A 13,469-nucleotide genomic window follows, 5' to 3' on the forward strand; every position below is an offset into this window, starting at 1 on the left:
AGTGACTCACTATACTGTCGCATGTCGTGAACTTACCGTAAACTGCCGCTTGGGGGCGCAGCGTTCCCATCAGTAACACCGGAAGTAGCTAATTAATGACAAAGCAATGGGCACCGGTGTGATTAAACGTGAGAATACAGTATATGATATCATGAAATACACTTGTGTGCACTATGAACAGGTTAGCTATGAAGGTTATTTTCGTCGGAAACCTGTGAATTAAGACTGTAATATGTAAGTAACTGTAATGTATATTTATTTTTGACATTTTTGTCGTCTTTTTCACGACAGCAACAAGGCGACGACGATGGGATGCTCTTAAAGATAAGCGAATTCACAAGCATTATAAAAGTGTAGTTCTTTAAATAATAATAATAATAACCTCACTTTTTGTATTGAATGTTAAACATAAGATTCGGCTCACCGTCAGCATGTGTTTAGCAACTTCAGAATTTATGGAAAAACCAGTAGCGCTAGAGGGCACTAGAGTTACACCACCGCTAAAATATCCCCAGAAGAAGATGCTGAATTAGGCACTTTCCCAACATTTTATTATCAAAACAATTTAGTTTATCGGTGGTTTATCGGTTGTTTCAGTGCATCAACATCTGAGTGAAAACCTGAGGAAAAATGATGGCAGTATACAGTTTACAAAAATTAAATAACTAACAACAAAATTAAAACAAAACTATCATAGGTTTCATTCCGATTGAAATAAATGCAGAGAAATTAGCTTTCAGGTTCGCTGTCAGTTTTTCTTTAGTTGACTGACATAATTACTGAGAGCTGAGCCTAAAGCGTAAATGTTATATTTAAAATCTCTGGTGTATTTTTAAAAAGCCGAAGTTATAAAACCATGCAAGTTTGTGTTTTAGTGCAAACAGAAAAGTGCAGCGACATTCAAAGCAATAAAACCAAAAAAATCTGACGTCAGATTTCTTTCACTTCTGTGTCAGTGGTGATAAGTCTTAAGTTAAATATGAGAATATGTTGTAAAGATGGTCCATCAAAAAACGCAGGGCCTTCTTCGCAACTTGGAAGTCTGATGCCATGTGGGACTCAAACACAACTCAGTGGTCATTCCCAATCAGGCTCACACTGAAGTTACAGTGAAGAAAATAAGTATTTGAACACCCTGCTATTTTGCTATTTCTCCCACTTAGAAATCATGGAGGGGTCTGAAATTTTCATCGCAGGTGCATGTCCACTGTGAGAGAGATAAACTAAAAAGAAAAATCCAGAAATCACAATGCATGATTTTTTAACAATTTATTTGTGTGATACAGCTGCTAATAAGTATTTGAACACCTGAGAAAATGAATGTTAATATTTGGTACAGTAGCCTTTGTTTGCTATTACAGAGGTCAAACGTTTCCTGTAGTTTTTCACCAGGTTTGCACACACTGCAGGAGGGATCTTGGCCCACTCCTCCACACAGATCTTCTCTAGATCAGTCAGGTTTCTGGGCTGTCGCTGAGAAACACGGAGTTTGAGCTCCCTCCAAAGATTTTCGATTGGGTTCAGGTCTGGAGACTGGCTGGGCCATGCTAGAACCTTGATATGCTTCTTACGGAGCCACTCCTTGGTTTTCCTGGCTGTGTGCTTCGGGTCGTTGTCGTGTTGGAAGACCCAGCCACGACCCATCTTCAATGCTCTGACAGAGGGAAGGAGGTTGTTCCCCAAAATCTCACAATACACGGCCCCAGTCATCCTCTCTTTAATGCAGTGCACTCGTCCTGTCCCATGTGCAGAAAAACACCCCCAAAGCATGATGCTACCACCCCCATGCTTCACAGTAGGGATGGTGTTCTTCGGATTGTACTCTTCATTCTTCTTCCTCCAAACACGCTTATTGGAATTATGACCAAAAAGTTCTATTTTGGTCTCATCTGACCATAAAACTTTCTCCCATGACTCCTCTGTATCATCCAAATGGTCATATGCAAACTTAAGACGGGCCTTGACATGTGCTGGTTTAAGCAGGGGAACCTTTCGTGCCATGCATGATTTCACATCATGACGTCTTAGTGTATTACCTACAGTAACCTTGGAAACGGTGGTCCCAGCTCTTTTCAGGTCATTGACCAAGTCCTGTCGTGTAGTTCTGGGCTGATTCCTCACCTTTCTTAGAATCATTGAGACCCCACGAGGTGATATCTTGCACGGGGCTCCACTCCGATTGAGATTGACCGTCATGTTTAGCTTCTTCCATTTTCTAATGATAGCTCCAACAGTGGACCTTTTTTCACCAAGCTGCTTGGTAATTGCTCCGTAGCCCTTTCCAGCCTTGTGGAGGTGTACAATTTTGTCTCTGGTGTCTTTGGACAGCTCTTTGGTCTTCGCCATGTTACAAGTTAAAGTCTTACTGATTGTATGGGGTGGACAGGTGTCTTTATGCAGCTAACGACCTCAAACAGGTGCATCTGATTCAGGATGATACATGGAGTGCAGGTGGACTTCTAATGGGCAGACTAACAGGTCTTTCAGGGTCAGAATTCTAGATGATACACAGGTGTTCAAATACTTATTTGCAGCTGTATCACACAAATAAATTGTTAAAAAATCATGCATTGTGATTTCTGGATTTTTCTTTTTAGTTTATCTCTCTCACAGTGGACATGCACCTACGATGAAAATTTCAGACCCCTCCATGATTTCTAAGTGGGAGAAATAGCAAAATAGCAGGGTGTTCAAATACTTATTTTCTTCACTGTAACACAACTGTCTCTAGAGTAGCAGAGGCGTGTGCTCTCCGGCCGGCTCTGTCCGCCGTGTGAGCTGGCGCACTCTGGCCATGAGGCGATTGGGAAGCGGCGGGAAGTGATGGCTCGGGTCCAGCACGTTGGTCTTGCGGCGTTCACGCTCCTGCAGCCACATGAGGTACGGGCTGGGAGGGAAGAAGGGCCGCGTGCGTTCCCGGTACAGCTGCAAGACGATGCCCGAGACGCCCAGCACCACCCACACTGTGATCAAGATGTAATCTGGACCAGAGAAAAAAAACATGGTGACAACACCGTCTCAGCGTTTTCACATTTGGGAACTCACCGATGGTTTGGAACGGCACGTCAGTGAACACAGCACTGAAGTTGTTGTTGAGGAAGCGCTTGAGGATGTTGAGGGTGATGTAGGAAAGGCTGGTGTAGACGTAGCCATTGACTGCCAGGATGACAGCGTAAGCTCCGATGACGCCACATGCGGTGATGTTACCCTAACGCCAGTCATACAACTTGCAGTCAATCAAAACACTTTTAAATCCCAACTTGCTGACATCATTACCTCTCTGGGCCAACGCACAAAGAAGAGTGGGACGATGATCATGATGCTGCAGAACATCACCCAGAAAACCGCGTCGGAGCGCCTGAACACATCAATGTCACCTGCAGGAGGACCGGATAGGGGATTCAAGTTAGAGATGTATTTACACTTTTATCCTAGGTATTGGCATGATAACATTAGCATGTTAGTATGTTAGCATGCTGATATTAGCATAGTAGCATTTTTAGCTCTTTTCATAAGTAGACACTTATAGAAACACTTTGCACTATCATGTTAGGTGTTAGCATGCTAACAATGTTAACATGCTAACAATGTTAATATGCTAAGAATGTTAACATGCTAACATGAGCACAGTAGCATTTTTAGCTGTTTTCATTGGTAAACACATATGAACACTTTGCACTATCATGCTAGGTGTTAGCATTGATAGCATGCCAACATGAGCATACAAGCATTTTTTGCAATTTGAAAAAAATAACATTTATGCCCCCCATATAACATTTACATTACTAACATTTATGGTGTAAATCACAAAATGCAAAAACAAATGTGCTGTTTTTTATGTAGCATTCATCTTTAGACATGACAATTCTAAAATGTTATAAATGAATATCGTCTGGCATATCATTTCAAAACAACCAAAACTGAAAAAATAAATAAGTAAATTGCACAAAATGTCCCCAGGATACCTTAATTCTAGTTCTTGTTGCCTTTGTATCCCAACATTTTTATATGTGTCATTTAGTTTGATTTGTTAACTAATATATTGACGTTGACTTAGATCTGCCATTGCCATCGTGCCTTTTAAGGAAATACCTTTCTGTAGGCTTCTAATTAGCTAAAATATTCTTTCGGTTCGAGGTTATGGCGCCACCTGTTGCTTTGATGTGGCTGCAGATGTGTTTTTAAATGGCACTGGACTGGCCTTCGTCCTACCGAGAGGGGTGAAGAGGACAGTGGAAGCCACAAGGAAGCCGAGCATCAGACCGACCACCACCACGCATGCCATCACGGAACCAAAGCGCCACCAGCTCATCACCAGGAGGACCCCGCACACCACGCCAATCACTGACGACACAGCCAGACGTACTGCGGCAAAGGAAGGCGTGTCATAGCATTGTGATGACATCATGAATGCTGTCAAAATGCCTGAAGTCCTCACTGTCATAATCCAGTCCCGTGGTCCTCGTGATGAGCACAAAGAAGAAAAAGGCGGAAAAGCTGAACCCCATGCAAAACAACTCTGGAAGCGGAGGAAAGGAAATAGATCAAAAGGCATCCATCATGGCTTTTAATCCAGTCACAAAGACATGCTGTGTCACATCAGGCAACCATGGGTTCATCTTGGAAGCAATGCAGCATCACATGCAGAGGAGCACATGAGAGGCATGGTGAGCTAGACAATGGAAAACTGGCTCAGCATGACTCACCTGACCAAAACAACCTGACAGCTGGGTGCTAACCATGGTGCTGATTTGGACCGCAATACTCAAAATAGAAACTAGAATGACTTCATATAAGGTGTATATAGTGTGCGTTAAGCACTTAATCTAAACACTTTGGATCATCGGGCTATTCAGCTCAACAGTTGCTGTTGAATGACATTGTAAATGTCATAAAAGCATACAAGTACCAACCACATTTGAAGAATCTGTGTCCAAAGAAGCAGACAAAGAGACCAGCCAAGCCTGCCACCGTGAAAAAAACCTTGGTTGATATTTGTCCTGAAAAGGAAAGAAAAAGGCCACATTAACAACCTGAAAGCAGCAGCCAATTCAGCATTGAATGCAAACATGGCTTTTTGTTTTTTTCATGAGAGAAAACCTCTTCCTCTTTAATTAAATTCCAGGACTAAATTCCAGGAACCCCTGAGGCTCATTTAAAAAAATGGTACATTTAAGGAACAGGTTTCAACTCTTACCAAGTGTTTGACAGCCGTCCAACTTCGAGTTGAAACTGCAAGCATACGTGTGTACCGGTACGTAAGCGGCAGATGTGTTGAGGACGAGGTCTCGAACAATGACAGAGTAGATGACACCCTGGCCGGGGATAGAGCTGAATATCGCCATCCTTGCATCTGTTGAAGACAACGTCATCATCTGCAAAGCGAGAGAGACAGGAAGTGGGGGATTCAAGTATGTTGCTTGATTCGTCATTCAGATTATTCTTCACCGCACCAGTTTGCCGTTCTCCATCACGCCTGCGACATCTGCAACAGTCTGGAAACCATGGAACAGGCTGCGCTCTGACAAATCCCTCTCAGGCAAGAAATACTGGTAGAAGTCATACTGTAGCCGCCACTGCATGCTGACCCCTGTAGAGGTGTCACAGGATGGAGGAGCGCTGCCCCTGATTGAATAATGTGGGACAACCAGGGAGGATTGAACTATGAAGTTTGTGACTGATCTAAATGAATGTGAGCAGAGAGTGCATGTGGGAAACCACTGAGGGTGCTAATGTGTGGTTCAGTGGTATGAGTTTATTATTACCATTGTTTAAAACAGTCATTACCATCCACTGTGCAGCGGTACATTAGTGTGCTGTGGGAAATTATCCATTTTCACTTATCCAATTCACTAGAAATTATGTCATTGTAATCCTTCTATACCAGCAATGTATAGTCACAGGCAGAACAATTAAACGCTTTTCCCAGAGATGACAGTCTTCCCTCGCCTCATTGTGCTTCGAACTTGCAGCTTCACTATCATGGTTTTTCTAAATAAATGAATAAATCATTGCTGTTTCGTGGTTGACTATGTCCTATTATTAGGCACAAAATATGCTTGTTTAAGCAAAAGTTATGTATAAAAATACACTGACAGACAAGTTGATAAACAGTATATTGGTCACTCGTTGTCAGTCATGTTACATCATTAGCCACTACAAGAAGTCCCCAAGTAAAAAAAAGGGAACTTTCCCAACATGTGAGTGTATTTTATGACTTATTTTCTATTAGTATGTCTACCATACTTGGTGATACAAGTATAAAGGTGACTATAGGGGTGTTATTTCATGTCTAGAGGGCTCTCAGTGTGTTCAAAACAAAATTTAGAATGTCATAAATAGCTTTTCTATGCTCTTAACTACAAAAATATTCCATTCATGAATCCAAACACAGTCCAAACACAGCTGAGATAGGCTCCAGCATATTTGACAACGACCCTAGTGAGGATAAGTGGCATAGAAAAAGATGGATGGATGGATAAATAGATATGTAAATAAATTGTTTTTTGCTGAAGCCCCCCGCATCCTCTGATTTGTTTTTGTATGCAGCCCTTGGTGAAAAAGGTTTGGACATGTGCACTACACTACACAACTAGTACAGTATATAACATTAAGAGAGCCTCCTTCTCCCGTTTCTGGCAAGCCAGGAACAACGACGCCACACTATCGGCCACAAGTGGGTTGGCAATGGGCTGAAAACACCATTTGTTACACAAAATGGCATCAGTGTGTAAAATCTGCCATTTCACGAGGGAGAGAGAATAATACGTGGCTTTCACAGATGTGCACCGCTGTGGCTGCGACGGAACAATCCAGCAGTGTGTCGCTTGTGCACACACTTCTTTTGGAGAAAAAGAAGCAAGCAACAAGCAAACATGCTCTGCCTCAAAAAGTGGGCCAGTCTGTGATAACTGGAAATCGGAGCGAGTACCACCAGCTAAATGGGTTAAGAAGGACAAGCAAGTGACTGATCACAAGATTGTTACAAAACAAAACATGAGCCAGCTGAGCGTGTTACCTCGCGTAACCCAGGTTGGCGGGTGCAAAGCGGATGGTGGTCTCGTAGAGGTTGTAGTGGAGGTAGATGTTGGGGTCGGCGTTCAGGTTAAGTGCTATGTTACAGGCGCCAGGCATTGGGTCTAAGACAGGGAAGACATGGATTAGGTCTGGGGTGTTGCATACACACAAATATCAGCATGCAGGGATCACTTTGATACATTTTGTACATTAAAACCAATATCATGTTGGTCAGTATGTGTTAAACTATCTGAAGAAAACTATATCACATTAATAATGACTTATTTTATGTTTACAAGGGCCAGGAACAACCAATCTGGGACCCCGGGAGGCACTTTGGACGCAGCTGGACTGGATAATGCCATGTCATGATGACACATGACCACCAAACACAAAGCCAATACCCTCACTTCAGCTTATGATGAAAGTGCTTGGATTTTGCAGAAGCGCCAACATTAAAATGCAACTTCCCGTTTTTTCCCCACATCTGCTGCAACATGTAAGAAACTTCTTTCTCGAAAACTGGCATGAGCATGAATGAAAATGTTGTTGCCGTACCTGTGCTGGAGAACGGGAGAATAACCCCAGTGCCTGCAACCGTGTCTTTGTCAGCGGAGAACAGGAAGAGAGTGAAGGAGGTTTGACCTGGCAAGAGAGCGGACAGGATACCGGTGTCCACCGCTGTCGATGACAGACCAGGTACGGGTGTCTAATGACAAGAAACACAAACAACAGACATTAATAGTGGCTTATAACCTGTTCAAGGCACCCGTTATTCATTCACTCCTTAGTCACACACTGGTGGTGGTAAACTAGAGGTGTGTAGACACAGCTGTCCTGGGGTAGTCTGATGGAAACATGGCTGCCAATTTACGTCAACGACCTCTCTGACCACCAGAAAACATTAGTTCTGATTTATACACCAGTGTGGGCAGCACTAATAATCCTTACAAAATCAGCTGATCCAATAATGAGTCTACTGGGACCTTAAAAACCACACAAAATGTGTCCTGAAGCCACTATGAGTACAACTCTTTTTAGTCATCAGGACTAATTTGCTAGTGAATTGAGAAGAATCTGAAGCTGCAGCTTTATCTCTGCTGTGAAATCAGAGCACTGCTTGATTAACTTCAACAAACCGATTAATTGACGATTCATTGAAGAAATGGCAGCTCCCATGCACAAGTAAAGATGGAAAATTACGCTTTTAATGTATTTGAAGAATGGCCTATAACATAATAACCTGATAATAAGACACTACAAACATAGTAATTATGTTGAACCTTCAGCAGACTCTACAGCAGTATGGGTGAGGGTTGAAAATAAACATGACTTCACACTCAAAACTTATCAATAGGTCTCAAGGTGGAGTCAGCTTGCATACTTCCCAAGTCAAAGTCGAATGACTGCTGTGTGAGCGGGCTGGCAGCGCCTGAGAGCTTGCGTACCCACAGAGCAGTCACTGCTTGGATAATAACGCCTTTGTATGGAACCCATCATGATTGGGCAGCGCAGTAAATAAGCAGTAAGTGTCCATCCGATGTGGTTTACACTGAATTTATCTAATGCGCCACAGAGTTGATGCGGTTTCACGAGTCACAAGAACTTTTCTCATTCGTTTTGGGATATTAAATGTCATTAAATCCGCATTGTTGAGTTTTGTTTTTTGAATCACACAGTTTGCAGCCAGAGAACATCAATTAGGGAAAATCTTTAGAGTAACAGTTAAGCTTATTTGAGTGAGTCACACTTCCTAATTCATTTCATAATAATTTTCTAGTTTTACATTAATCCAGCTCCCGGGAAAATTCCTTTTTAGATTGAGGGCAGCTCTCCACTTGTATAACCTTTTAGGTCATTTGCGTCAACACATCATTTCTACCCAGCGATTTGTTTTCCTTTTGCCTATTTTTGTCTTAAGTTGAACTTAAAGACCCTAGCTCAGTCAAGGCAGGACCCTCATGACCACCACCTCTCCAGTGTTTCCCATACATTTATTTATTTGTAGCGGCCCGCCACAAATAGATCTGGTGCTACCTGTTCACCCTCGCTTATAAACACATTAGTCTGTGAATGTAACTTTAGTGGATGGCATCATAGCTATACTTCATAACACACCTCATTTGCACCTGCTCTACCAGAGAATAAGAAGACGTAGAAGGAGAGGATCAGTGTTGTCAACTTTTTACCAAGTATTCAGACCTCCCAAATTGAGCTACTTTTTTGTTTTTTTATGATGACTTTTACAGACCCATGTGAGCTGCAGCGCTAACCTTACATTGGGTGGTGTCCAAAGTGGGGGGGCCATTTGCAGCACGCTGCCTGTTTGCTTATTTCCCCGTGGCACATTTGTGCCAATAAAGTTTAAACATAAAAACCCCCAGCACAAATGGGATAAATAGAGCGAAAAGCTCCTATAGCTGAGAATAACAAAAAATATTTGTCCTTTTTTTAAATCCTTTTTACAAAATGAAAAAACTAGTTATAAAAATATCCAAAGTGGCCACTCGCATTAAAAAAAATTTCAATATGTGAGACTCAATAGAGCTTTGGCAGAGCTCCAGGCTTTACTTTATGACGTGTAGTGAAGCCCTTTTTACCCCCAAAGCTGTCCTCCATAATGTGGTGGGTGTGTTCATGGGGGGCAGTAGGCAGTATCATGTCCATTAAGATAGAGGTTTTTCTGTCATAAAGTCATGAGAAAGCAAAACTTGACATCCGACTGTTAACTCATTCAATACCAAAACCATATTTAGACATTTTCATATGCCGAACACCCAATCCCAAAGATGTATTTTTGCAAGAGGCAAAAAGGGGTCATGGCGCAACCGCACTGTAAAAAAATGTTTTAAACCATAAAATTAGCTTGTCACAAATTCATATCATATGCTTGAAATGTATTTTTCACAAAAAGTTTTAGTTGGGAACTGTTATTTCCCTGAAACGTACTTGTGTTCTACTGCTGACTACTAAAGAACAGGAAAAGATAGAAACAAATGTTTTTTTCTGATCTTTAAGTAGGTTCCATGTTTATATAGCCATAGAACACAATATTCTGTGTGTCTTGAAAAATCAAAGTCAAAATTGTCTACAATGGCCGTAATGAAAGTGTTGTCTTTTGAAAAATGACCAGGATTAAAATAGTTAATCAATATACAGTGAAGAAAATAAGTATTTGAACACCCTGCTATTTTGCTATTTCTCCCACTTAGAAATCATGGAGGGGTCTGAAATTTTCATCGTAGGTGCATGTCCACTGTGAGAGAGATAAACTAAAAAGAAAAATCCAGAAATCACAATGCATGATTTTTTAACAATTTATTTGTGTGATACAGCTGCAAATAAGTATTTGAACACCTGTGTATCATCTAGAATTCTGACCCTGAAAGACCTGTTAGTCTGCCCATTAGAAGTCCACCTGCACTCCATGTATCATCCTGAATCAGATGCACCTGTTTGAGGTCGTTAGCTGCATAAAGACACCTGTCCACCCCATACAATCAGTAAGACTTTAACTTGTAACATGGCGAAGACCAAAGAGCTGTCCAAAGACACCAGAGACAAAATTGTACACCTCCACAAGGCTGGAAAGGGCTACGGAGCAATTACCAAGCAGCTTGGTGAAAAAAGGTCCACTGTTGGAGCTATCATTAGAAAATGGAAGAAGCTAAACATGACGGTCAATCTCAATCGGAGTGGAGCCCCATGCAAGATATCACCTCGTGGGGTCTCAATGATTCTAAGAAAGGTGAGGAATCAGCCCAGAACTACACGACAGGACTTGGTCAATGACCTGAAAAGAGCTGGGACCACCGTTTCCAAGGTTACTGTAGGTAATACACTAAGACGTCATGATGTGAAATCATGCATGGCACGAAAGGTTCCCCTGCTTAAACCAGCACATGTCAAGGCCCGTCTTAAGTTTGCATATGACCATTTGGATGATACAGAGGAGTCATGGGAGAAAGTTTTATGGTCAGATGAGACCAAAATAGAACTTTTTGGTCATAATTCCAATAAGCGTGTTTGGAGGAAGAAGAATGAAGAGTACAATCCGAAGAACACCATCCCTACTGTGAAGCATGGGGGTGGTAGCATCATGCTTTGGGGGTGTTTTTCTGCACATGGGACAGGACGAGTGCACTGCATTAAAGAGAGGATGACTGGGGCCGTGTATTGTGAGATTTTGGGGAACAACCTCCTTCCCTCTGTCAGAGCATTGAAGATGGGTCGTGGCTGGGTCTTCCAACACGACAACGACCCGAAGCACACAGCCAGGAAAACCAAGGAGTGGCTCCGTAAGAAGCATATCAAGGTTCTAGCATGGCCCAGCCAGTCTCCAGACCTGAACCCAATCGAAAATCTTTGGAGGGAGCTCAAACTCCGTGTTTCTCAGCGACAGCCCAGAAACCTGACTGATCTAGAGAAGATCTGTGTGGAGGAGTGGGCCAAGATCCCTCCTGCAGTGTGTGCAAACCTGGTGAAAAACTACAGGAAACGTTTGACCTCTGTAATAGCAAACAAAGGCTACTGTACCAAATATTAACATTCATTTTCTCAGGTGTTCAAATACTTATTAGCAGCTGTATCACACAAATAAATTGTTAAAAAATCATGCATTGTGATTTCTGGATTTTTCTTTTTAGTTTATCTCTCTCACAGTGGACATGCACCTACGATGAAAATTTCAGACCCCTCCATGATTTCTAAGTGGGAGAAATAGCAAAATAGCAGGGTGTTCAAATACTTATTTTCTTCACTGTATGCAAAATATACAGTACTGGCAAATACAAATTTTCCAAATCATACCAACAAACTGCAATGACTCAAAAATCCTATCATGTCCTTACGGTGCCATAGGAGAGTGTGACGTTGTGCCGCTGTGTATGGAACTGCACTGTGATGAAAGCAACCTCCGGGGGGATCCTGTTCGCCACAGCCTGTACGGTTTCATTCGCAGACACGCTGATGTTCTGAAACGTTCCCGGCAAGAAAATGACCCGGTCTGTCACAAGAAAGATAGTGCCATTATACAACCAAAACCAGCTCATGAATGAATGTCACATGAACACTTATGATTTCATAGCTGTGAAAAATGAGACGCTGTGTTGATCTATTCACTGTGATGGATCATCGCTGTGATGGATTACAATGGATTACCAAGGGCCCCATACTGAAAAATCAACATGGGGGCTATGTTTCTTATTTATTTTAACCAACATTTGTGGATATGCAAAGACATTCTTATATTTAAAGAAACATTTCTTACATTACACTTACAAATACACTGAAGGACTTTAAAAATAATTTTTTTGTTGTGGCTGTTTTTAGGGCCATGGGGTTTAATTTGTAGTCAACAAAAATTTAGTTTTTAGTCCATCGAGTATATTAATGTTTCTTGTCGTACATTTTGTCCTGTAATATTATGGATTTATTCTCAAAATATTTTCACTTTGCCATAACAAGATAGCGTTTTACCCAACCTAACTCTCGAAACTTTATTCATTGTTTTTTCATGGCATATTTTAATTATTATTTCAACGTTATGCTATCTTTTTTTCCTCAATTTTATGAATTTTGCCTTTATTCCATGAAATGACTGCTCTTGATTTCATGGCATTTTTACAATGTGCTTAGGACCAATAAAAAATAGCCCTAAATGCCCCCCGAACCACACCTTAGACCCGCCTGTGATGCTCACATATGCAGTGTTTGTCTTTGTGCTTCCTTTTCAAGAATGTCAAGCATGAAAGTTAATTCTCTACAGGAGCTGGCTGATCCCGACTGACTGTTTGTAAAGCCTTGATTTTCTTCTGATACAACTTGAAGTGGAAGCATGTGAGTCACATGAGCTTGTTTGTGCTAGAAACCATAAACCTACATAAACACCTGTTTATGTATCTGTAAAAATATACTGGGACGGTCAAGGTGTTGTCTTAAATGTTGAATGGTGAATGTAAATATAATACCGTATAAATAATATTTTGCAAGTTAAACTGAAGTTACAGGTTGATTCACCTGAGCGACGTTTTAGTGATTTGGAAAAAAACGTGGGTCATTACATAGCGTCCATCACACATACGTATTAAGTTCGCAAACCAAAAAGACTACACTTCGTATTACACGCACTAGATAATATACTCACTTTCCCCTTGAGTGCCAGCTTCACTTATTATGGAACTCAGCATCAACAACCAGCAGAACCACTGCGACATTTTCCACTCCGTTAATCTGACAAATTAAAAAAAATCCACAAAAGGTCACTTCAATCATTTGTAACCCCAATGTCTCCTATGTTTCGTTTTTGAAAGTCGCCACAAACGAAGGAGCGACATGCTTTTCTGACAACAGGCACAAGTTGTCGATGTTCTTCTGCTGCCGCTCACTTCTTGTACTGAGCGAATGACCCTGAAGGCGACGCTCGACGCAAATTCTGAGATACCGCGATACCA

The 13,469-nt window shown here is 41.6% G+C and overlaps 1 protein-coding gene across 1 annotated transcript; it reads right to left on the reverse strand.

The window, feature by feature from the left end:
* Positions 1-408: 408 nt before the first annotated feature.
* Positions 409-13,425, reverse strand: tm7sf3 (transmembrane 7 superfamily member 3). Its single transcript, XM_058078656.2, has 13 exons — positions 13,163-13,425; positions 11,868-12,022; positions 7,576-7,726; positions 7,019-7,139; positions 5,454-5,625; positions 5,198-5,375; positions 4,914-5,000; positions 4,439-4,519; positions 4,213-4,365; positions 3,277-3,377; positions 3,046-3,208; positions 2,714-2,981; positions 409-1,105 (listed from the first exon to the last, which is right to left on the reverse strand). Exons 1-12 carry the CDS (start codon positions 13,230-13,232, stop codon positions 2,728-2,730), a joined length of 1,686 nt encoding a protein of 561 aa, XP_057934639.2. The 5' UTR covers positions 13,233-13,425; the 3' UTR covers positions 409-1,105; positions 2,714-2,727.
* Positions 13,426-13,469: the final 44 nt, after the last annotated feature.

Source organism: Doryrhamphus excisus, linkage group LG2, assembly GCF_037039965.1.
Source record: "Doryrhamphus excisus strain RoL-2023G ecotype Guam linkage group LG2, RoL_Dexc_Guam_v1.1, whole genome shotgun sequence".
Lineage (NCBI taxonomy): Eukaryota > Metazoa > Chordata > Actinopteri > Syngnathiformes > Syngnathidae > Doryrhamphus > Doryrhamphus excisus.